We start from the raw sequence: 27,881 nt of genomic DNA on the forward strand, positions 1-27,881 counted from the left end.
ATTGTGAAGACAAGAGTTCAGACCTGTCTGGAAGAGACAGAAAGTTTTCCAGTGACAGTTGGCTTGCATGAAGTGTCAGCATTAAGCCCGTTCCTATTTAATATTGTGATTGAGGAAGTGAGAGAAGATGCCTCTTGGACTGTGTTGTATGCAGATGACATCGTGCTGTGTGCAGAATCAAGAGAAGATGTGGCAGCTACTTCTGTACTGGAAGAGAGAGGTATGAAACTGAGCAGAAGTAAGACAGAGTATATGTTTTGCAAAGTGGATGGCAGCCACGAGACAGATCTGGAGCTGGAAGGAAATGTCATCAGGAAGGTCAGTGACTTTAGATACTTAGGTTCAAAAATGAAAGAGGATGGTGAGGCTGAGAAGGAAGTGAGATGCAAATTACAAGCAGGATGGAGGAACTGGAGAGAGATGGCTGGAGTGCTATGTGATAAGAGGGTGCCGATCAATCTAAAGGCAAAATCTACAGGACAGTAGTGAGACCAGCTATGACGTATGCTATGGAAACTATTGCCCTGAGGAAAAATAACATTAGCAGGATGGAGGTAGTGGAGATGAGAATGCTTAGGTGGATGTGCAGTGTGACCAGAAAGGATTGTCTGAGAATTAATTATGTAAGGAGAACAGTGAAAGTTACGAACTTTAGAGCAAAGATTCAGGCAGCAAGGTTGAGATGGTTTGGTCATGTGATGAGGAGGGAGGAAAAGTATGTGGGAAGAAAGGTCATGCAGATGATGTGCAGGGGGGGAAGGTCGGGCGGCCAAAGAAGAGATGGTGGAGTAGGACTTGGGGATGAAGAACTTGGATATGGCTACAGCCCAGGACAGTAGGTTGTGGAGACTCACTACAAACAGCGACCCTACTTAAGTGGGAAAAGCTGCAGAAGAAGAAGAAGAAGATTGTCTTTTCCAGTTGTGCTCTAAATTCTGCAAAAATAATAATATCATATGCATATTTATTGTAATTGATATTGGTGATGTGTATTTGTAGTCCAATTTGACTATTGTTTTCACTGGTTTGAACTGCACGAATCCACTTATACATGGATAAATATGCTGGAAAACGTTTTAGAGATATACAACAATTTGAAAAAGTCGCAGATGAACTGTGTAGCCTAGAAATATCGAAAAAAATTAAGAAAGTGTTACTTTTGTTATGAATTCATGAAATATATGTAGATATAGTAGTCTACTTTATCATTTACTACCATAAAATATACACAGATCTGTTATAAAAAGTTAAAATCTATCAAAACTTACATGTAAAGCTCGATATAGCTTTAAAATACCAAAGCGCTTTACATCGATTTTTACAGAGGTCACCTCTCATGAGAACTGTTACAAAAATAATCTTGTTTGCCTCTATGTATTTTGTGTTAAATATTAATATAAATAATCCTGTGGGAATTGATTGTATTTACTGTTTTAACTAAAGTTTCTAGAATGTCAAAAACAAAGGCAGTGCTTTGCCATCGGAAGTTTCGTATAATAGCTGTGTATAAGAGCACAAGAAAGTTGTTTACAATTAAATGTGTGAGAAAGTTGTTTGCAAGCTCTGCTCATGAACACCTTCAAAGTTAGTATCAAAGAGATCAGCTAGTTTCAGAGAAGTTTCTGCTGCCCGACAAGACAAGACGAGGAAAAAAAGAGTGCACGGAGGAGATAAAAGAGCAGGTCGCCCTTAACAAAAAGAGCACGGAGAACTACCGATTTCTTCAGGGTTTTTCAACCCTTGGTACAAGGTCCCGAGAAGGCAAAAATTAAAAGGGACTGAGCTGAACATCATGAGGAGAGTCAGGTCCAGTGACCAAGCAGGATAGGCAAAGCGCTGTTACTGAATAGAGGCAGTCGGATCCAGAGGACCAGACTTTATGGCGAACCCACGCCAGAGGAAAAATTGGGAGAACAGCCGAAGCCAAGTGCCGGTCGGATGTCCTAGCGCTGTGGGAAGTCGACCGAAGCCAAAAGCCACAGAGTGATCTTCAAGCCTGTATGCTGAAACTTCTTGCCTGAGCTTTTGAGTACTGGGAAGATTGCAGTCCAAGACCTGCTGACTTTCCGACGAAATCCCCCCAAAACAAGACTCTCCGGATGGAAACTTAAGGCCTGTGATGAAAGAAAAACCATAGTGACTTCGATGCAGGACCTTTGGAAGGTGTCGTGACAAAGAGCCTCTGTAAGTGTATTACATCCTTTAATGTACATTGTTTTTCTAATCTGAGTGATATGTCATAGATGGACTGATAAGAAATAGTAATAAGAAATATCTATAAGCGAGTACTCTGATTTGTTGTTAACTGGAATATAAATTGTAAGATTACTTGCCATAGCTAGCTAATCTCTATATGAGTAAATTAGTCTCGGCAATTTAATAATTTTTAACAGAGAAGTAACAGAGTAATTATATTGTATAGTCATTTAATATTGAAAAGGGAAAGTTTGTTTCTTTATATCAAAAATATATAAGGATAGGTAGAGAGAGAGTAACTTCCCTATCGCTTATTTAATGCACTTTGTTTTTATTGTAAATAAATGTGTTTTAATTGTCAATAGAGTGCCGCCTTATTGTTTATTTTACAATGCACTGTTCCTAAATAAATGTGAACTTAAGAGCAGGAAACCAAGTAAGATAGCCGAAGAGTATGGTTAACTGCAAATAAGACCTCAACTGTTTGTAAAGTTTTACTTAAGGAATTTGTATTAGAGAAAGAGAGAGAGAAGTCAACGGCCGTATTACTGAGTTTTATGCCAATTAAAAGATACTGGTGGCACAGTCTTATCAAATAAATTTTCTAGTATCCTTAGGCATAAAACTCGTAGTGCGAAAGGTAGATAAACTAAGTACGCAATAGTAAGGTGGAATAATGAGAATAAGAAAGGAATATATATATAAAATAAAAGTAATAGCGACACAGTTTACATACGCACACAAGCACTTTCAGACCGTACATGGCACCATTCACAGTCGAGAGAAATGTAAATAAACTTAAAGATACAGTATTAAATCACCACTGCATAAAATTAACTGTTAATAATTAATTAGCTAAATTTATTTAATTAGAATAAAATCATTTTATGATGATACATTAATGAATCATTATAAAATACGCTAGGCTACCATAAAGCAATTGTATTGTATCGTTATCGATGCATTAATCGTTATACCTGTAAATAAATATGAATAATTTCTTTTTCACATTATATTTTCATTTTTGATGTTTAGTGTTAGCAATACCCATAACGTTGACAGTGTTTTGTATCGTATAAGAAAATATTGATGTAGGTACTAACAGACATTTTATAAACAGACGACGTAAACTTACAGTACTGATAAATATAGTACAGTACTGTAAACGTATTTTCTCTTCCATATGAATTTCTTTAATAACATTTTCTTTTCTTTAGCTTACTTTATTGTTAGATTATGGCATATATACATACATAAATATAAAATATGTGTTAATGAACTGCTTATGTTATCAGTAAGGCTTCCAGTCAACAGTAAACTATTAGTGGTTAAGTTTTTGGGGAGTCGAAAGTTATACACAGATTTTCGAACAACGCTGGAGGTCAGCAACCCTAAGCACGTGATTTTGCATGTTTGCAACCAATTTGTACATCCTTCATTTCTTTCTCCCCTTCAGCATGAATCAACTATTCTTTTCACAAAGCCAAGCGAAGCTCAAGCAAGTATGGGCATACTATACCTGTGTATTTATAGAGTAATCCATATTATTAAAATTTTCAGTCCATTCAACGAAGTAATGAATATTTTTCCTTGGTTGGATGACATGGGCTCTTCATGTCCACATTTCTCAAAAAGGAAAAATCCAAGACTAATAATCCTTACATAATCAAAACTAGAAGACTAAATGGATGCACCAAACATTAGCAATTAATATATTCCTACCATAGAACTGTTGTGGATTCTACCAAAACATTACTGAATAAGAACCTTGTGCAGCTCACACACTAGTATGATTTTTACTTTTAGGGGACTTATCTGAAACTGGGCATTGAATCCTATCTCGGGGTCTTCTCTCTTAGTAAGCTCTGCATAGTTTACTGCCTTTTTACCACCTGTTGCAGATATATCTACAGATACAATCTTGACATTCTAATCTTGTAGTTACCAGCCTGGGTCAGTTGTTAGCATAACTGCTTGCCAACCAATAGGTAGGTTGGGTTCAAATGCCACTTTATGAATGTCCTTAGGAAGATGAAATATCTTTGCCTTTTATGTCTCAACACCAAACAACAAACAAGTTCTATGTTTGTTGTTTAAATTATGGTTTCCTGATTATCTGATTTTTGGCATCCCAAGTTGTTAATGTGCAATTGGTTTGTGTTTATGGAATATTTAAATAGACACAATGGCATAGTGCACACTCTGACATCAGAGGGAGTATTGTCAAAGGAATGGGTGACATCATTCCACTAATAGCCAAATAATAACTGGGAAGTAAAAACCATCATACGTGGGGGACACCATTTTCCTATGATATCCTTTCTTTTACTTGGACATCCATATGCTCCATCATGAACACCTTAAGACGAAATACATTATGCCAAATGAACATTTTCATCCTTAAGAGAATTTTGATTCTGCAAAAGTCACGTGCTATCATCACCTCCCACTCAAGCCAGTTTACATCTTTTCCCAAAGCTTACATTAACTTTACCTTCCAAAGACATCTCACTACTAGAAGCGTATTGCTTTCAAACATGCTTATAGTTGATACTTCTGCCATCAGAACCAAAAGGACTCCTGGATCCAATTTATATCTTTTATAACCAGATTTTACTGAAGACAAGTTTACCAGTCTAACACAAATGCAGAAAAATTTTCCTTCTCAGAAATTCAGGTTCTTCATCATGCAAAATAAGTAAACCATCCAAAGAAAATCTGCAGTTAACAAATATAATATACTAGATTCATGGACTTATTTGCTTCAGCAGTGATTGCAGACATTACGACTCATTCTTGAGCTTTGTAACAGGCATTTACAAAAAGGAAGAAGTGAAAGCTACTTTGCTTTACATGGAGGAAGTGCTATAGGATCAAATGACATCCCTTCTATGGATCATCTGTACATCTACAACAGTCTTCTTCTGAGGAGGAATTTTCAGATTCCTGGCAATAAACAATTATCATTGCATTTCCTAAACTGATGAGGAACGAAAAGTTCCAAGAAATTATTGTCCAGTTGCTCTGATCTATTATGCTTGTGCATGATCTTGGAAAAAATTATTACCTGTTGTCTATAATAGTTTTTGAGAGTGACACATCCCCCCCCCCCCAAGACACAGCCTGACTTGTGTAAAAATCATTCAACATTAGATATCATAATCAGACTGGAAACATCTATTAGACATACTTTCCTAAAACACGAGCATTTCTAATTGATTTTTCTTGGCATAGAAAAATATACAACACAACAGTGGTGTTTGATCCATAACTGAAACTTCCAAGTGGGATCTACCTCTTATTCCTTTCTCCAAATGGAGGGCATCTGACAAGGCCTCTGTGAAGTCACTCTGTTTACTATCAGATTTACTATCTCGGTTATGTATGTCGCTTTTGCTTCAGGTGGGGTGCATTTTCACAGTGATTATATGGCATTTTGCAACTTTTTCAGTAGAATTTTATTTGTAAAATTAGAATTTTTAAATTGACATTAAAACATCAAAAGTTTAAAATACAATTCAAACTGACTTCAAATTATATATAAATATACAAATATATCTTTATTTGCTTTATATAAATCTTTTTTTTTTTTTTTTCACCCAATGACTATATTATAAACAAGTGTTACCATATATTTTCTTCAACTGAAAATTTTAAACACGATGTTAGAACAAACATATTTCATTAGATACTGTATTTGGCACTACACTAAAACTGTTTTTCCTGCCTGCATGCAGCATAGTTACCTCTACTTACACTAATTGTTGTTGGTAATACATGGACTGTAAATGTCTCTACTCTATTTAGTAATATAACAAAAATACTTGTTTTTCTTGCTTCTGCAGTGTAGTGTTTGTTTGGGATGTGTTTTCATGCTATAGGAATACTTTCAATCCAGTCTTTGGAAAGAATAGACATAGTAAGTAAAAATTCATCTATTCCTGCATAAAAATGAAACCTTCTATGTATATTAAGAAGTAGACTGCATCCATTGATCTCCACCAAAAGACTATCATATGTGAGATATCTGTTTTTTCATAAGACAGAAGAGCTGCAGACAAAAAGATAAAAATTATGTAATGCACTTAAGATCTGTGAAAGGATGGGTAATTTCAATGATGATAGTAAATTATTTACATATTACTATGTAAAAAGTGTATACTGATCATCAATGAATAAAAGAACATTCTTAAAAAAAATGAAATATGCATAAAACAAATGAATTCACATAACAAGCACAGCAAATTGTACAAGATAATTTGCTGCTCCATCAACTCAGATTTATTCCTACTACACTTAGATAAATTAGTTCACTGGATTAGCCCCTCTCTCTCTATAGCTCTCTACCCATAATAAACAGTTGCTGTATGCATAAGATGCTCCTTATTATTAGTTTTATATATATATATATATATATATATATTATTGAAATTAGGATTTACTCGGGACAGTATAATATTAAGACAGTATAAACAAAAATGGCTAGAACATTTAAATCAAATGGACAACAGCAGACTACCAAAAATATTATACAGATACAAAATAAGTGGAAAAAGAAGAATCGGAAGACCAAGAAAGAGATGGCATGAGACCGGAACAGGCCACATGGCTTAAATTCCATGTTAGGAAGAAGAAGAAGAAGGATTTACTCGGGATGTATACATTTATAAAAATAAATTTAACTGACTAGAACCCGAGAAAGTATAACAAAAACCTTTAATACATCATGACTAGTTTCATCGGTGCTCCGACTTCTTCAGGTGAGAAATAAAAAACATAAGATATAAAAATAACAAGGTAAAAAACATGGACTTTCCAGCTTAATAAAAAGCAGAATAGTAACAGTCATATTTGAATAGGTGACCGCGTGCTACCATTGGCATGAGTTGAATGTGTGCGACAGCTAATTTTAGAGCGCCAGTACTGGATTACTGCACTATGGGAATCAGGCAAATTGTAGCTTAGATTGTTGTTCAAATGTGAAGGGTCCAGAACTATTTCTTTTGATTCGATAATTCTTCTTTCGAATTCATCCTTGCATATATATAAATTAGTAGTGCGTTCCCAGCCAACTTGATGTGGCTGTTCTTCAAAGTTAGAGTTTGCTGAGAAGAGGACATGACTGGAAAGGGCGCTTGCTCGTGTTCTACTGTAAGAGATGTCACGTCTATGTTCCTCAAGACGAAGTGAAACAGATTTATCTGTCTGGCCAAAATAAGGTCGACTACAGTCGCACAAAACTTATAAACACCAGGAAAATGCAGTTGGTTGTGTTTTGGTTATGTTGTTTTTGGGTGTTTTGGTTTTGTTGACTCAGAAAAGAACGAAGTTTTGGCAGAGTAGTATAGTCGGTCTTTATGTTGAATTTCTTCAAAATCTTAGCTAGTTTTGGGGTAAGAGAGCTGATAAATGGTAACTGTATATGAGTGATAGGTTGGAATCAAATTCAACCAACTTAAACAGGAACAAACTCGGCAATCCCATATCAACTCACAAAATTTAAAAAATGTTGTGATTAACAAATCCTCTCACACACTTTCTCCTGCAGAACTTAGTGTGCTCTCAAAGGGCCTTAACTTCGTTCCTTCTCCGACCTTCATTCCTAAAGAACTCTTTCTTACGAAAGTTGAAAAGGCAGCTGCACAATTACCAAAACAAACTGCGAATCTACTTAGGATCGATGCTATCTTTACCATAAACAACAGTCGTCGTCCTACAGATAATCTCTCGCTGACTGAAAGGAAAGCAATACACCAACTTCATAACAACAATGACATTATTATCTTACCTGCTGATAAAGGGAATGCAACTGTAATCTTAGACAAAGCTGACTACCATTCAAAGATTAACAACTTATTAAGTTCTAATACGTATTCTATGCTAGAACGTGATCCCACAAGAGAACTTCATAACCTATCTCTCCGCTCTCTCCATCCCCTCATTCCTTGGTTGTACAGCTTGCCTAAGATCCATAAGGCTGACACTCCTTTAAGACCTATTGTGGAAGGGATTGACTCACCTACGTACAATCTGTCTAAATATCTTGCAGCTTCTTTAAAACATTTAGTTGGCAATTCCTCCTCCTTCATCAAAAACTGAAGATTTCATCTCAAAAATAAAAAATTTGAATCTTTTAGATGCTGACAGAATGGTGAGTTTTGACATCGTATCTTTGTTTACAAATGTACCCACAAATGAAGTTCTGACTCTTCTTAAGGACAAGGTTTCTAAAAAAATGTTTGCTCTTCTAACTCACTGCATCAATTCCGGCTATTTCTGCTATGAAGATAAAATATACAAACAAACTAGCAGTTTAGCTATGGGCAGCCCTCTATCCTCAGTCTTAGCTAACATTTTTCTAGAAGATTTTGAAGAGAAAGCTATTTCCTCAGCTACTTTGAAACCTAAACTGTGGTTACGCTACATTGATGACGTTTTCCTTATCTGGGGACATAGTTTAGAGGAACTGCAAAACTTTCTAAACCATTTAAATAACCAACATCAGAACATTAAATTCACATCAGAACTAGAGATTAACAGCATTCTCCCCTTCTTGGATCTAAAGATCAACAGATTACCTGACTGTCTTAAATTTTCAATTTTTCAAAAAACCAACCACACTGATAGATATTTACATGGTTGTTCTCATCACTTCCCACCTCAGAAACTGGGCATCATCTCCACCCTCGCCCATCGAGCAAGATGTCTCACTTCCACAGAAGAAGACCTTCAAACAGAGCTTAACTTCCTGAAAAACACCTTCTTAAATAATGGATATTCGTCTCGTAACATCACTAAATGTTTGAGACCACGCCAACATCCTCGACAATAAGATGATTCCAACCCTATCACTCATATACAGTTACCATTTATCAGCTCTCTTACCCCAAAACTAGCTAAGATTTTGAAGAAATTCAACATAAAGACCAACTATACTACTCTGCCAAAACTTTGTTCTTTTCTGAGTCGACCAAAACCAAAACACAACCAACTGCATTTTCCTGGTGTTTATAAAGTTTTGTGCGACTGTAGTCGACCTTATTTTGGCCAGACAGATAAATCTGTTTCACTTCGTCTTGAGGAACATAGATGTGACATCTCTTACAGTAGAACACGAGCAAGCGCCCTTTCCAGTCATGTCCTCTGCTCGGCAAACTCTAACCTTGAAGAACAGCCACATCAAGTTGACTGGGAACGCACTACTAATTTATATATATGCAAGGATGAATTCAAAAGAAGAATTATCGAATCAAAAGAAATAGTTCTGGACCCTTCACATTTGAACAACAATCTAAGCTACAATTTGCCTGATTCCCATAGTGCAGTAATCCAGTACTGGCGCTCTAAAATTAGCTGTCGCACACATTCAACTCATGCCAACGGTAGCACGCGGTCACCTATTCAAATATGACTGTTACTATTCTGCTTTTTTTTAAGCTGGAAAGTCCATGTTTTTTACCTTGTTATATTTATATCGTATGTTTTTTATTTCTCACTTGAAGAAGGTGGAGAAAGGTGGGTAAAGCTCTGATCACTATTCTTAGTATTTTCCATAATGTAAAGCACATCTCACTAAGAGATGTATACTGCAATACATTATGGGTGGGGTCACTACCCAGACCGGTTTCAACCTTTTTTGAGGTCTCCTCAGTGAGTAGCTAGATCCTAAATACCAAGGTTTTAGTAATACAGAGCCTTATCAACTTTACCTATGCAGGTTGCTAAAAGGTGTTTTTATTTTGAATAATCTCTGGAGGAGATATAGATGTAAATAATTTTTTTTTTACCTTGGGAATAATGTATATTAGGGTTACCAAGTAATTTTATAAACTTGGTTATTTACTCCTAAATAAATAGGTAAAGTTGATAAGGTTCTGTATTTCTAAAACCTTGGTATTTAGGGTCTAGCTACTCACTGAGGAGACTTCAAAAAAGGTTGAAACCGGTCTGAGTAGTGACCCCACCCATGATGTATTGCAGTATACATCTCTTAGTGAGATGTGCTTTACATTATGGAAAATACTAAGAATAGTGATCAGAGTTTTACCCACCTTTACAATGAGTTGCCCTGGTGTTGCACCACCTTTAGACTTGAACTACATTTCAGGTGCAAACTTAACTGTTTGCTTACTTTGGATTAGAAGTAAATAACCAAGTTTGTAAAATTACTTGGTAACCCTAATATACATTATTCCCAAGGTAAAAAAAATTTATTTACACACACATACATACATACATATATATATATATATATGCGTGTGTGTGTATAGGACCCGCAAACATATACCATATCACAAATGTAAATTATTAATAATTCACTGTCAGTAAATGAAAGTATTTCTATTCACTCCTTTTCTTTCTCTTCCTTATATATGTTCAATTCGCAAATGGCTCATTAATGTTGATTTGCATATTTACACCTCTTATTAATTCAAATATCCCAACCAAATATAATATTCTCCTCAATCATTGTTATTTAATATATCCTAAACAAACGCATTCTCCCCGCCCCAAGCATATTTGGTTAAATTGAAGAACCCGTCACTATAAGTGACATGTAACAGGGTGTTGTGTATTCTCTGAACCCATCAGAAGGTTAAGGATGGGCAGGAGTATTTTGAATGCCTCTGCATTGATGTGTTTAGTGGCAGGCAGTGTTCAGTAGAGTGTTGTGGGCAAATCAAAATGAGAAAGTGGTCAGTGGATCTTTTTTGTGCCCTTGGTCCCACAGATAGTTATACTGAGGAAGAAGTGGAGGAATTTTTCAGTCATTAGAGAAGGCAGCTGACATAAAGGAAAATATCCATGTTGTGGTGATTTAAACAACAGAGTAGGAAATTAATACCAGACATACAGAAATGTTTTGGGAAAATTTGAGATAAGAGCAAAGCTTATAATAATGGTAAGTACCTCCTGGATTCCTTTTCAGGGCATAGACTAGTCATTACTAACACCATAAAAATGTGCACAAATTCATGTAGAAAAAGAAAACACAAGAAATAAGAAAAAAAAATTGTTGACATTGTTTTTGTTAGCTATATCTACATGCTGGTTCAGGACACAAGAACATACAAAATGGTAGTATAAATGAGATCTGCATGTCATGCAGTGTAAAGATTGAGTTTTTTTTTAAATTAATTAATTTATTTATAATGTTGAGCCAATACACAAGAGGTTGGTTGATCAACCTATGGTATGTTAGTGCCGTATATGGGTAGTGGGTTGGGAAAGGAGAAACTTCTTTACATTTGATTTAAAAGCCTGTATATTAACAGTGTTCTCTCATCATTGAGTATGTTTGCCCAAAATTTGTTGCAATAAGTGAAATGTGACTGAATGAGGGTGATATCCTCTGGGAATAAAAATGGAAGGACACGATGTGTTTTTGTGAGGATAGAAAGGGCAAGAAGGGAGGAGGAAGTGCTGCTGATGATAGCAGGGTAATTATGCCCACACATTAGAGATGATGAGACGAGTGCAAAATGGACAGGAAAATGGCATGGGGAAGTGAACAGGAAGACATAGTATAAGAAGAGTGGATGTTGGAAGCAGTAGTGAAAACGTATGAGAATGGGATAGCCTTTGATGGGGGGGGGGGGGGTAGTTGAGTCTGAAGAGATATTTGGGGTAAATAGTGATAAAAGTGATTTGGGCATGTGTGGGGAAATCACAACCAACAAGTGGCATGGATAGCACTGGTTATAGATCTAAAAGTTAGCTGTTGTGTTCATTTACAAATGCCAGGAGAAAAATGCTGCTGATGATAGCAGAGAAATTAAAGTCAGGATGTAGTACAGAAATAGTGGCAAAGGTTTTGAGGCAGTATGGTGTAAAGTGGAGATTGATAGGAAGAAATATTTTTTTGGATGTTGCTATAGGCTAGGGAATATGGAGGTAGTGATGAAGAAATGTACAAGAAACTTGGGTTAGTGAACAAGAGAAGGGCAATTTTAATTTTGGGTGATTTTAATTATGATAATATAGGTTGAATGAAGAATTTGGGAATAAGGAAAATTAATTTCTTGAGGGCACATGAGGAACAAGTCTTAGATTTGACACTTCAACAGAGGATGTGATTGTGAGTGGAGTGTCACATTTCCCATCAATTGGTGAGAGAGATTATGAAGTGATGATTTTGGTGGTCACTAGCCACATGAAAACCTCTGTGAGGAAAGGGTATATATGGAACTACTAGGCCAGTGATTATGAAAAATTTAGGAGGCAGAACTATAGCATGGAATGAAGAGTTAAGTGGGAAGGAGATAAATGCTGCTTGAACACTGACCAAGAGATATTTAACATCAGTGTGAGTGAGTGAGAGAGAGAATCTATTCTGAAACTCAAAAGGCTGAATAAGGTAGGTGTCAAATAGATAACTGGAGGGATTTGCATGAAATCTGGACATGAAGACAGTGCAAGATGAATAATGAGTAATAATCAGTTGAACAAGGAGTATAAATAGCAGACCAGGAAAGTGAATTAATTGATAAGGACAGCAAAAGTACAGTACTAACAGAAATTAGCAAATTGAGCTAAGAAAAATCTTAACTGTTGAATTACTTGTGTGTACCACAGTAAATATTAATTTATTATACAGATTTTGTCTTATGTATCCTAAGACATCATCAGTGTGAGCAAAGAACTACAATAAGCAATTTTAATTTAAAAAAAAAACTATAGAGCATATGCAGTATATTGGGATGCGGCTACATATATATATATGTAGTCGGAAAGTCATGTGTTCATAGGTTAAAAACTATTGGGCTAAAATTAAAACTAGATGATTTGAGTTTTAAAAAAAAAAACTGGTAAAGCAGTCATTACAATTGAGATTAGGTCAATGAAGTAGGGCTTCAGCACTTGTATATTTAAATGTTCATGTTTATACAGTCTATGTCCCCATCCTCACCTATGGTCATGAGAGTTGAGTAATGACAGAAAAAATGCGGACACGAATCCAAGCGGCTGAAATGAGGTTTCTTCGAGGGGTTGCGGGGCTGACAAGACTCAACAGAGTCAGAAGCTCTGCAGTGATTGAGTATTGAGGAAACCCTCAATACTCAATCACTGCTTCTCCATGTTGAGAGATCACAGTTACATTGGTACTGGCACCTGGTCAGAATGCCACAAGAGAGGCTCTCTCAGCAGGCCCTCTTTGCCAAGCCAGAGGGTGGGAGGCCACATGGAAGGCCAAGGACTCACTGGATAGATTATATCCAAAACCTTGGGTGGACACATTTGGGAATCCCACCAGAACACCTGAGCTTGGTGGCAGAAGATCGTCACCATTGGAAGTTCCTCTTGCAGCTGTTGCCCCCACAACCCAATTAGGAAAGGTGGGCCTTGAAGATGTATGTATGTATATGTTTATACATGGATCTATGTAAAAGTTGGACATTTCCCATTGGATCCTGTATCTAGTGTTTTCAATTGCATATTGTGCTAGGCCATATTTGTAATAAAAAAATAAAATAAATTTGTAATTTCATATGAGATTGTTGTTATTTTAAATCGAGTTATTTAATTTTAATTTCAGCCCAATAAAAATTATGAACACATGACTGTATATATAGAGGGATTCCAGTGTAATGCATACACTACTGCTTCTTTTATTCATATTCCTTATTATTTCTCTGCTTACACTGATGATGTCTTACCATTCATAAGACGAAATATCTGTATAATTAATTAATTTTTACTGTGATATATGTGTGATTCTTAGTTATGGATACTCTATAGGTCTAATTATCCAAAAAAGAAATCTTAGATGTGTGTGTGTGTGTGTGTGTGTGTGTGTGTGTGTGTGTGTGTGTGTGTGTGTGTGTGTGTGTGTGTGTGTGTGTGTGTGTGTGTACTCACACTGTTTCATTTAAATTTCAGCCGAATAAAACCTATGAACAAATCAATGTATATATAGAGAGGGATTTCAATATAATGCATATACTCTACTGCTACATAACCCAATGTGTATGTGATGCAGAACACTCCATAGGTATTAAAGTTCAAAACACCACCATCTACAATGTCTACAAACCACCATTGCAATCCTGGCCTGATCAGATGGACTGGCCCCTAACTCACCCTGCTATCTATGTTGGTGACTTCAACTCTCATCACACCATGTGGGGCTATTCCTCTAACAACCAGGACAGTAATAATCTAGTTAACTGGATGGATACATATAACCTGTATTTGATTTACAATGCCAAGCAGGAAGGTACTCTCCACTCTGCCAGATGGAACAGAACCTACACCCCCAGATCTGTGCATAGTCTCTGAAGACCACCCTCTTCCAATAACCAGAACCATCCTCAACCGATTTCCTAATAGTCAGCATTGTCTTACACTAATAGAGACAGGCATATCAATCCCAGTCATCAGTGGAACACCAGTCGCTAGATGGAACCTCGCAGGTCCAACTGGAATGCATTTCAGAAACAAAAAGATGGATCTCAGCTATCCATGAACTCTATTTCACCACATCTAGCCAGAAAAGCTGATCACTTCTGAGAAAATTAGGTGGAGCAGAACCAACAACACAGAAAACAACAGAGATAACTCCTGATCAAATGGCTAATCATTTATTGAAAAACTCCAAGATACGTCCCAGCTCTATCAGGAAAATTATTGTGCAATCTTCAATCAGACAGATCCTGAAGACGGGGCCCCGAGCTTCCTGAACTTGTACACCCAGTATCTCAGGAAGAGGTACTGGTAACCTTAAAATTCACCAAGAATGGCAAGGCTGCAGGAGTGGATGGTATCCTCTTTGAGTTTCTAAAACATCTTGGTCAACAAGGCCAAACATGGCTGGTTGCCCATTTCTCAGAAATTATAATGACTGGTAAACTACTAAATCTGTGATGGGAAGCCAAAATAATTGCTGCGCCCAAACCAGGGAAAGATCCAAATGATGTGAAAAATTTACGACCTATCTCCTTGCTTTGCTCCATCTTTAACCACCTTACCGGCCATTATGGATCAAATACGCATCCTCATGCACTTTGTATCCATCATATATTTCAATGTAATATCAATAGTATTACAATTTTAATATGCACTTCGCATCCATGATAAACTGGACGTATATATACATCTTGGCCGGTAGTGTGGTTAAGCTCTTTGAAAGAATTCTCCTTAAAAGAATTTCCCCACTCATCGAAAGAGCACTCCCGATTGAACAAGTTGGTTTCAGGCCAGAAAGAAGTTGCTGTGACCAAGTCCTGGCCTTGACAACACAAATTGAAGCATGCTTCCAAAAGAAACTTAAATCTAGAGCCACTTTCATTGACTTAACATCAGCTTATGACACAGTCTGGATCAGGTGCCTCCTCCTAAAGCTAGGAAATATAAAGTGCAAAAAACCTTTCCAGATTTTTGAATCCCTTCTCTCCAACAGAAAGATCCGGGTCCATATTGGCGGAAAAAACAGCAGGCCCAGATTCCTTCACAACGGTCTCCCCCAGGACTCTGTGTTATCCCCTTTACTTTTTAACATCTACGTGTATGACTTACCACATACCAGCTCACGCAAGTATATGTACGCTGATGACCTAGTGATCCTACTTCAATTTACCTCCTTTGCCAACCTTGAACACACACACCTGAACATCCTGGAAGAGTACTTCAAGCAGTGGTACTTGAAGCCAGATCCAACAAAAACTGTGTCCACAGTATTTCACCTGAACAATACAGAGTCGAATCGACACCTCAACCTTTCTTTCTGTGGAAAAATGGTAGAACATGAGCATCACCCAAAATACATTGGGGTGAGCATGGACAGAAGTCTAACCTATAAAAGGCACCCTGTCCAACAAAATTACGAGAAACAATATGATTTCAAGACTTGCCGGAACAACCTGGGGTTGTGCAGAAGTCCTAAGGTTGTCTGCACTGGCTCTTGCATTCTCTGCAGCAGAATATTGTGCCCCTGCCTGGGAAAGAAGTGCACACACTAACATTGTAGATATCCAGCTAAACTATGCCATGCGCACAGTTAGTGGGACAGTGAGAAGCACCCCTCTCTCCTGGCTGCCTGTCCTATCTAACATTGCTCCACCAAACATATGGAGAAGACAAGCCTCGATTAAAGAATTTAATAAAGCAACTCCTGCCTGCACCAAACTCTCATAAATCCACCTAGTCTTCGCCGAAAATCTAGAAAGCCTTTCTGGTCCATGGACGAACTCTCTTCAGCTGCCTTGCCATCAACATGTGACGTGTGGAGAGGATACTGGTCCAACAATCTCCCAACAAATGCCTTCCTGGTAGAAGATCTGTGTGCTCTGCAACCTGGTTTTGCTCTTCCTAGGAAGATTTGCTCATCAATCAACAGGATCAGAACTAACCAGGGCAGATGTGGCTACCTACTACATAAATGGGGGCTGTTAGACCATCCTTATTGTGATTGTTCTCCTGTGGCTCAAACGATTACTCATATTGTGAACGACTGCCCAAGTCGCCAATTTCCTGGTGGTGGTCTATAGGACATTCACAAGGCAACAGATGGGGCCTTGGATTGGCTTTCTAGACTGGACATTGGCCTGTAGCTGTTCTGTTCCTTTTTCCATAAGAATAAATAAACTGCTTCTTTTATTCATATTCTTTATTATTATTCTCTGCTTACACTGATGATGATTTGTGATGAATAAGATGAAATATCTGTATAATAAATTTATATTTTCTATGGTACATGTGCGATTCTTATTTATTGATACTCTACAGGTCTAATTTTCCAAGATAGAAAAATTTCAGAGGTGTTTTATTGCAAGTGATGTTAAATGGATGAAATTGGTAGATTGGTGACTGCTCTAGAGGACATAGTCAAAGTATTCATCAAGCAGTTCATCCTGATTTTATCTATTTATTTGTATTTGATTCCCTTACTCCTCAATCATCCCTTATGACTGGTTGAGCCCTTCTAATGAGGGAATTATGTATGTATTTTATGACTGTAAATTCATATGTGTTCACGGGCTAGTTTGCCTGTTCTGAAGAATGAAAAACCCGTGTTTCCAGGTGAAAAAAAACCTCTACCTCCATATGAGACTGGCTAGCTCACCATTAGTCGAAAGAGACCAGATAAAAGTTCCTCATATCATGGATGTGAATTAAACCCAGGTCTTTCCGACCAAAGGGTTTTGTCTATACCAATTGAGCTATGGTGGCTAATTCATCATGATATTTCATCATCATCATCACTGTGAAATCATGAGAAGCTCAAGTGTTGAGAAAATAGGAGAAGATAGCTTACTGGTGAGTAAGCAGGAGGTATATAAGGAATTAAGTAAGCTTGATTCAATATGGCAGTATGACTTGATGTTACATCACCCCATGTCTTAAGGGAATGTTCCAAGGAGTGAAGCATTTGCCCTTGCTTATCTTTTTAACAAGAGTCTTACAACAACAACACATGTTCCAAAGGAGTAGAAGGAGGGTAAAATTGTAGACTAGAAAGTCTAGGCCAATTTGTGTATCTGGAGTTATGGTTAAGGTATTGGAGAGAACTTAAAATAAACAGATGGGTTGATAAAAAAGCAGTATTCTCTATGATTTGTCAGCATAGGTTTGATAAAGGAAGGTCATGTTTTACCAGTTTACTTTTTTACTATAACAAGGTGACAAATACATTGGACAGAGGAAATGCATATATAGGTAACTCGCATTATACACATTTTTGCAAATATGCAGTTTCATTATCACAGCACATGAGGACTAGTGCTGCTCCCTCTACAAGGTGCAAACGCTTCTGCTTATGTGCCTTGTTTCCTATCCCCACCCACTCCACTGTATTCAGTGGCACAGTATCTATTTTTGTATCCTTACTGCCTTATTGGTCTATGCAGTAATTACTTTTATCTGCAAATAACTTCTTTTCCTGTAAGCATGATGTCTGGCAAGAAAAAAACAAAAAGAAACGAAGAGTGAAAATAAGATTTTGAATACAGCCCAACTGAAGAAAAAACCTAGGAAATCTAATTCTTTTCAGAGGTGAAGTTGGAAGTTCTGAATCAGTTTGATAGAGGTGAACATAGCATTGCCATTCAAAGGAGCCATGGAACTGAGTGATTTTACAATGCTAATAGCTGGTACAATTCTCAAGAGTGCGCAGTCATCTATAATTAGTAATGAAATTTCAGTGTCATCCAGTTGAGAAAATGGAAAGGATGCTAACTATATAGATTAAGTATCTGAACCAGCAGAACATGCCTCTGTCTTGGGTGGTTATATGAAAAAAGGCAAAAAATTTGGATGAAGATCTCAAGAAAGATGAAAAAGATCAGAATCTCGCTTGCTTGGGAATCCAGCCTTTGTTATCTCATGTTTTGAGACTCCACATTTTACATGTTTTCAACATATGTGGAGATTCTCAAGGTTGCAACCCCCACATTAGCTGTACTTAGATTTTGCAAAGGCTTTTAATAGATTACAACACATCAACTTGGTAACTAGGTTAGTGAGGTGGATAGGTGACTGACTATCAGATAGCTGTTAGCAAGTTGTATATGGAGGGGGGGGGGATATGATATCCCAAAAGAGGAGAGTCATTAATGGCTTACTTAATGGATCTCTTTTGGGGCTATTGTTGTTTAACTTGTATATTAATGATATTGGGCCATGTTTAAAACTGGAGATATGCAACTGCTTGCAGATGATGCAAAATTGAGAAATTTCACATTAAGCATATGTTGTGGCCTTAGAAGAGGACTTGAATAGATTGTATCAGTAGGCATGTGAGTCGAACTGTGACTTCAGTGTTGCAGAGTGTAAGTTTCTGAAATTTGGTAGGAACGATGGGATGCAAAGAATACACTTTTTGGGGAAATTGCGAAGAAGCTTGAGAAAAAAAAGAGATCTCATTGTGAAGAGATGTTTGTGTTATTTAAGGCATTAGTTGAATCATAGAATTTCTGTTTAATATGGTGTGTTTTTGCTATTGATCAAGCTGTATTGCAGGAAATCAAATCTAAGGTGAACATTGAAAATTTGTTTTTAAATTATAAGCTTTGTAAAGACTTTTATATAAAATTTTATTTCCAAAGCCTATTATCTCTTATCAGAAAACTCATTAAGGACCAAAATAGTTGTAGATAATTATGTGCTCAAGCAAGCATTGTAATTTACCAGCCCAGTTGGCTAAGTGGATAGCATATCCACTGTTGCTCTGATTATTTCTTCCTTCCTCTTTTACCTTGCAGTGTCAAGGATTTTTCTACATTTAACCCCTACCATATTGAGGATTAAGCGGGTAGCCCTATGTCTCCTGGTGTATCCTATGCTGTAGATGTGTGTGTCCAGGATGGTTTGCCTTTTCTGGGGGACAAAAAACCCGAGTTTCCAGGTGAAAAAAAAAAAAAAAAAACTACCTCTGTATGAGACCTGCTAACTCACCTTTTGTCAAAAGAGATCAGATAAAGGTTCCTGACATCACTGCCTGGAATCGAACCAAGGTCTTTCCGACCAAAGTTCTTTGTCTATACTAACTGAACTACAGAGGCTCCTCTTTAGCTCGGTTAGCAAACTACTGTGGATTCTAATGCCATGATAGCATTGATGATTCTAAATGTCTTTATAGGTTGTAAATGAATTTCAGTGCACGTTGTGAATGACTATTTTTGTTATTACATATTTATTCTTAAATGTGAATAAATTTTATTAATGAGTTTGTTATGCTTCCATATCTCAGTTGGTATCAGTGATGCCCCTTGGTTGGAAACACCCGAGTTCAAATTCCATCTGAGATGTGAAGAACTTTTATCTGGGCTTTTCAAGTGTGAAGATAAGTTAGCTTGTCCCATATGGAGGTGCCAGGGTTCCACTCTCAGAAACCCAGGTTTTACATTCTGCAAAACAAGCATACTGGCTAGAAGAGTACTTGCAATTTACAGGCATAGCAGATAATGTAGAGAAGATTAAATGTCCTATGATTAGCAGTAATCAGATTTCTAAGATACCATGTTACCTGGCCATGGCAGATGCTTAGCACAAGAAGTAAATATCGTGAAATTATGCATAAGTTTGAATATATTTAATGTATGAGGCTCATTGTAATCAGTATCCTATATACCAGGGGTGTCTCGCGTCCATGCATCATGCGGCTCTTCACGATCTACCAGGAAAAAAATTTTTAAAAAAAAGAGAGAGAAAAACAGGGTTAATAAAAATTACTGTAATAAAAAAAAAGTTTAATTCAAAACACATTAAATAAGGTTTACTTTGAACAATTAGAATAATTTTAAAGTCGAAACACAATAATTTCAGTTACTTATTCACTAGTGGAGGCCTTCCTTGTATCCATTTTCTTAGTAAGCTCCTTAAAATTAGGTGTGTCATTAGTCAAGGCAATTCTTACAAGCTGATTACAACTCTCCATGCACACACTCACTCACTCCTGTACCATCGCATCGGTCAAAGGTTGTGGCTCTTCTAAGTCTTACCAGAATTATTTTGGCTCCAAAAGGAAGCATAGTTGGCCACCCCTGCTACATGCAGTTCTGCAGTGATGTAAATTATAAATTTATTTCTTCCTTCATGTGATGGAGGGAACCAGAAGTTTGAGAATGTTGGATCTGGTAATGGCATCAGAAGATCACTCGGTAGCAACTCTACCTCCTATTGGGGAAAGTGACCATTGCAGTCTTACTGGGGGGATTGCTCAACATGTGGAAATTTCACTCAAGAAAGGATTCATGTGGAACTACAAAGCTTGCAATTATGACAAACTAAGGAGGCAACTTGGAGCAGTTCCATGGCATAAGAAACTACATGGACTAAAAATCATTAGTGCATGGGAAGTAGTCAGGGATTGCTTGATCAAGGCAGTATCAGACTGCATACCCAGGGTCAGGTGGATAAACCAAGTAGGGATTAAGTGAATGAGTAGCAATATAAAGCTGGAGCTGCAAAAAAAAAAAAAAGAAAGCATTGTGGAAGGAATATAAACAAAAAAGGTGATCAGCATGCTCATGAGCAGTATAAAGCAAAAGCAAGAAGGGCAACTAGTATGGTAAGGAAGGCTAAATCAGATTTTGAGAGAAAATTAGCTAAGCAGGCTAAAGTAAATCCAAAGGAGTTTTTTTTTACTATGTAGCAAGTAAGAGAAAGAATGATTATGAAATGATAACTCTGCTGAGTTCTGATGGTAAGAAAGAGACAGAAGCAGAAGAAATAGTTGATTACTAAGCAATCACTTTGCAAGGGTATATACCATCAAGTGGTGACTTTGCAGTTACTGATATGAGATGAGAGTTGAGGAAGGTGAACTGGAGATACTTAGTATATTGAAAAATATCAATGTGAATACAGCAGTGGGCCTGGACGGTATGTCTGCTTGTGTGCTACAAAAATATGCAAGTAAACTGGCAGTGTCACTGATGAAGTTGTTTAATCTAAGTCTCAGCTCTGGTAAATTTCCACGGAAGTGGGAAAAGGTAAGATAGTTCCATTACATAAAGGTGGCTCCAAGACAGAAGTTCTAGTGGATTACAGACCGATTAGTATCTCTGGAGTGTTGCTTAAAGTATTGGAAAAGTTGGTTAAAAGTAAAATTCAGGAATGGGTGGATAGGCATATGATAGTCTATAAAGGCAACGTGGATTTGTAAAAGATAGATCCTGCTTCAATAATTTATTCACATTTTATAATAAAGTGACACTGGAATTAGATAACGGAAATGATGATATGTGATACTGCTGGACTTTGCAAAGGCATCTGACAGAATCAGGGGTGGCTCATGCATAGGCACTGTGGAACTGCAGTACCCCCAATTTTTTTCTTGATATATAAATATATTTATTAATTATTTATATTTGCTTGTAATATTTAATTTTATCATCAACAATCCTATACAATTCTCTTATTTTGTATAAAAAATAATAAAAATCCATCTTGTAGCGCTTAGGAAGGCGAAGGACACTAGCAGCACTGTGTTTACCACAGTGCCATATTGCTATGCACGCAAGCATATGCACATCATAGTGAGATGCGAGCTATTAGCGTAATGCAGCACTGTCCATTGCGCAGTTTTCCACTGTTGTTTATATGCAGTTTGTGCCAGTAGTAGAGTGTTCATAGTGCTTATCGTGTTTACTCCGTCTCTTTAAATATTTGGACATTACAATTAAAGGATTTAATTGTAATGTCCAAAAATTGTAAATCCATTCCTTTTAATTACAATTAAAGGAGTAGATTTTATTTTAAAGTAATTTTGAATTATAATAAACTATATAATTTTATCGATGATAAACAATATTTTTTCATGAAACAAAACAAGAAGAATATATTTTACTTTTAAGTAATTTTGAATTATACCAAACTGTATAATTTTATCGATAATAAACAATATTTTTTCATGTTTAATTTTTTTTTAAATTTTTACCATAATTTTGATATTTTATCCAAACATGTATACACTGTACTTACAGTGCATATGTATATTTCGAAAGTTGCAGCATCCCCACGAGTATAATTTTATCAATAATAAACAATATTTTTTCAACAAGAAGAATATATAATTTATTTTTAAGTAATTTTGAATTATACCAAACTGTATAATTTTATCGATAATAAACAATATTTTTTCATGTTTAATTTTTTTTAAAAAAAAAAAAGAACAATGGTTGTTAATTTAATGTTGAAAATATAAAGTGATGTTCTAGTTTACAGGAAATTGGTGAGGCTAGGAATCTGGGGGTAATGGTAGATAGAGATTTGAAATTCAGAAGACATTGTGAGTTGGCAGAATAGCTCAGATGATTACTTGGATGTTGAAGAACACATTGACAAATAAAGATAGTGAGATTATTATCCCTCTTTATAAGGCTATGATTCGTTCACATGTTGACTACAGTGCACAGATTTGGTCACTTGCAGTTCTTTGGAATCAGGAGGTGGTGAAGAGAATTCAGAGACGACTGTCCAAGCTGATGGCAGGTCTAGGGAATGTTCCCTATACAGATAGATTGAGGGTGTGTGGATTGCAGCATTTAGCTGCAAAGGAGAGTCGGTATGATAGAAACTTACAAGTTATTAAAGGGATTCTATAAGATTGACACAAAAGAATTTTCGATACATAGGGAGTAAGGGAAAACAAGGGATCACACTTGGAAGTTATCTAAGAATGTGGTTAGTAAGGGTGTATGGACTAGGTTCTTTACTTGGAGAGTAGTGAATGTGTGGAATGGATTGCCAGAGGTGGCTTTGTGCATCCCAACAGTGAATAAGTTTAAGAAGATATATGAATAGATTAATGAATAGTGTGAATCTCCCGTGATGAGTCTTTTGGCTCTGTGGAGTACCTGTATAAATAATGATAATAAAATTAAATTTTCAAGTCAAATTCTTTACATCATTATAACAACAGAAATGAAAGTTAACTTATTTCTTATTGCTTGCATATTATATGATACGATATGTGATATGATATTATGTCAGTATCTATAAAGCATTCATTGACATATTAAATTAATTGAAATGTGACATATATTTATTGATTTTTTACTGCCCTACTTCTTTCAGATGATCCAAATTCTAGATTTTCTCGTAGCCAGCTTCAGTACTTGAATGAAGTTGGAGGAGGATGGTTTGGAAAAGTTGTAGAAGGCGAAGCCCAAAATATTGTCCCAGGCCAATTTACAACACCAGTAGTTGTTAAAATTCTTAAGGAGGATGCAACACCCTCTGAACATATTTATTTCTTACATGAAGTTTGCCTTTTTAGGTATGTTTAGTATATAGTTATAAAGTTGGGTATAATCATTGAACATTCATTCAGGTTATCAATACATTTTTTGCTAATTGAGTGAAAGAAATTTTTCATCTGAATTTATTTCTAAGCAATTTCAGTTTACATTTAAAAAAATTTTGTTAGACATTTGCTTTTCCCATTTTATCCATAATGCTTGTAAACACTGAATTTCTTTTACAGCTAAAATATGATACACTAAATATAGCTTTTTTTGAAACTGAATTTGAAAATTATCTTAAAATGTTTGTAGTACCCATAATTTATAAATGATATTCAGTTTAAAATTTATATCGATATTTTTAATATAAACTAAGTTAATATAAGTTTAATATTTATTTCTTTTCTATGGTTTACATATTTTGATGATTAATAATTAGCTTGCATCTTCATGTTGTTACAGCAGAAAACCCATGTCTAGGGATAATAATTAATTAACTGTATTTACTTATTAAATTATTAAAGCAGTATTCAAAGACATCTTCATGGGCACGAAGATATACACTAAGCACATACAAGCAGGTATATTAGCAGGAAGGCAAACACAGACAGATTGCAAAACTTGGGTATCTTGCTTGTTCGGCTGAAGATCTCCAGGTAATAATGCCCTAGATTTTTGATGATGTGAAGTGGTCATATATGTTTAATTTCAGAAACTGAAAAACAGAACATGTAGAAACTAGTCTGTATAATTATCTATACTATTATGGTCTAATAAAATCCAGTGTCAGTTATTTAATTATGTAATGGTTCACATATATTGTATTCCCTTGTATATTGTTCCCTTTATTGTATTATTTTTTCGTTCTTCCTAACCCAGAAGAAGCCATTAGCATATGTGGAGAAACTAGTTGTATAATCATCTGTAATATTACAGCCTAATAAAACCCAATGTCAGTTATTTAAAATCGTATCTGATTTTTGGTCAAAAATTCTATATACTTATCAAGATGTAATTCATTTATTGACTTTCAAACATCATCAGTAAATCATTATTTATTGTTGCAAGTAGTCTCAGTGTTTTAAACTAATATTCATTTGTGAAATGCTGAGTTTGTCAGATAAGAAAGATGGATATGTTGTACTGTCATTCACAAACTGTCTTGGTATTTAAGGCAACTAGGAATGGGCTTTGATGTATAGCAAATGAAATGGTCAGAAGAATAGAGCATTACTTTTAGTGTCTTATCCTAAGTACTATTCTTATTGTATTTAGCTTAAAATAGCATAATAACATCTAGCTTGGATGTTAAAAGATTCTATCATTCAGTTGCCATTTTGTACGTACATATCTATCTCTCATCTTGGCTGTGTGATTATAAAGCTACTACCTCCTTGCCAGTATATATAAAACACTAATTCATGTCTATTTGCTTGAGTTATTTCAGGTTAAAGCTAGGTAAGGGAGGAGAATTCTACATTCCTTTTTAAGGAATGCAGAGAACTGATGTTGCTTCTGACATTATGTTCAGTGCTTGCTTTTTAATGGCATACCTTGTTAGTAGGCATATATCTGGATACTGAAAATATGAGGATTGGCTGGCAATTTGTGATTTTAACCAGACGGATTGTATTTTATATTGGCTTAACCAAAACAAAATGATGGTACAACTTCATCTACCTGAATGGTCAATGAACAAGGATAAGCTTGAAATATGGAATTTAGCCGATCAAATTGTATTCTCTGTGGATCTAAATCAAAACAAAAAGATGGTACAACACGATGAAATTCCATTCCAACTGTGTTAAACAAGTCCCCCCCATTGTTTTTGGTGGATAACCAACAAACAGTAAAAAGTCAGCTTATTGAACTGACTTGAACTCAACTTCAGTGGAATTCAAGATAGACACACTCAACCTAAGTATCAATGAAGCAGGTAGAAGAATTAAAAAAACCTATGTTGGCATAATTGGGATTACTCAAATGAAAAGAAGACAACAACAGATGAGGTTCTAAATAACCATTACAAATTAAGTGACTACACCAACAGCTCTGTTCACACATTTTTGTTATTATTTTTCTTTAATCAATAGTCTTTAATCTAGTGTTTTATTTCTAATGTAGTTGTCTTTCCACAAGTTAAAATTGGTTGGGACACTGTCCTGTGTACTGCTAGTTTAGTAGTTTGACTAATTTCTCTATTAATCCATATACAGCAAGTCCTTGACTTATGTGGTTAATTCGTTCTGAAGGTTTTTGTGTAAGTCAAATGGTACTTAAATATGATTTGTTTTTGACAAATATATTCATTTTGAAGGATAATGAAAGCTAATCATCATCATCAGATTCCTGCGATTTACCCTCAAGGGGGTGTACAGAATATGATAGTGCTACATGAAAAATTAGATCATTACTAACTTCCTATCTACAATTTTCCTCCAAATCAGACTGTTACTTGTCAAGACTCCAACATTATCAGATCTTATATTTCTATCATCTAAGGCATGTTGTACCGTATCAATCCACCTATATCTTGATCTTCTTCTGGATCGTTTTCCTACCAACCTGGCAGAGAATACTTGTTTTGCTAATCTTTCCTCGCCCATTCTGTGTAACACGTTCGCTGCCACGCTACTTCAGCATAGTCTGTTCGCGTACGCCGAACAATTTCACTTCATCAAGGTCAGTACAGTAATCTCGTTGCGGCGGTCAGCGTCATACGAGTATACTCGTAGTTGACTTGTGCAGAGCATATATCATCTATGAGAATACACAGTGTTGATGCTAGCTCCACAAGCCAAGCATTTTCATTTCTTCAAGGTCAGAACGGTAATCTCGTTGCCGGTGGTAAGTGTCATACGAGTATACTCGTAGCTGGCTTGTGTAGCTGGTTTACTAACTCCGAGTATACTTGTAGTTGGCAGTGAACGTGTTAAGTGACGATACCCCACCTGAGATTAGCTCTGCTAACGCATTCATGGATGCTGACAATATCAAGTTCTTTCGTAATATCCTCGTTTTTAATATGATATTGCCATTGATGCTATCTGTTCACACCTCTAATCTTTCTCAGGACTCTCATATCTGCATTCTCTAGTCTTTGGTCAAGCGTTTTACTTCTGACCCAGCTCTCAAATCCATAAGTTAAAATTGGTTTGAACATTGTCTTGTATACAGCTAATTTAGTGTTCCGACTAATTTCTCTCTTATTCCATGTGAATTTATTCAGACTTCCTACCGTACCAGTTTTGTTGATTCTGTTTTCCATATTTCCATATTTAATTTACCATCTTCACTAAAAATCATGCCTAAGTAGCTGAAATGTTTTACTTCTTCTATAGGTTCTCTGTTCACAATGCAGTATATATTTTCAACACTTCTGCCTATTTTCATTATCTTTGTCTTTTTATTCCTGACCTTCATACCATATCTAATACAACAGTTATTCAATTTAGTCAGGGAATCTTGCAAACTTGTAGCGGATTTATTTAGAAGTATTACATCATCCGCATAAAGCAAAGAGCTGACATTCACATCTCCAATTTTGATATCATGTTTAATACCACTTTCCTTCATAATGTGATCCATATAGATAATGAATAACAGAGGGGATAATGTACATCCTTGTCTCACACAGATTTAACATTAAACCATCTTCCTGTACTTCCTTCAATTCTAACTGCTGACTTACAACTCAAATACAGACCAAGTATTGCTTGATATAATGCCCCATTGACACCATATAACTGTAGCATATTGAATAGCTTCTATCTTAGCACCTTGTCATATGCCTTTTCCAAATCGGCAAAACTTAAATACAGATCTTTGTTATATTCCCATAATTTCTCCACTGTTTGTCGTAAAGTGAAGATCTGATCCTGAAAGCCTCTATTTGGCCTGAATCCATCTTGTTCTTCACCAAGCTTTTCTTCCACAATTCTCAACCGTTTCTCAAGTATACTGACATAAATCTTACCAGGAACACTCCAGTAGGGAAATACC

The 27,881-nt window shown here is 36.1% G+C and overlaps 1 protein-coding gene across 1 annotated transcript in view; it reads left to right on the forward strand.

Moving 5' to 3' along the window:
- Positions 1-27,881, forward strand: part of LOC150102960 (uncharacterized) — a 353,745-nt gene that overhangs the window by 88,894 nt on the left and 236,970 nt on the right. The window contains exon 5 of the mRNA XM_090398023.1: positions 23,713-23,914. Within this exon, the coding sequence (XP_090254149.1) occupies positions 23,713-23,914 (202 nt within the window). The remainder of the gene's footprint in view (positions 1-23,712; positions 23,915-27,881) is intronic.

This window comes from Typopeltis vanoorti, chromosome 9 (assembly GCF_054136105.1).
Source record: "Typopeltis vanoorti isolate ZY-2024b chromosome 9, IOZ_Tvanoo_1.0, whole genome shotgun sequence".
Classification (NCBI taxonomy): Eukaryota; Metazoa; Arthropoda; class Arachnida; order Uropygi; family Thelyphonidae; genus Typopeltis; species Typopeltis vanoorti.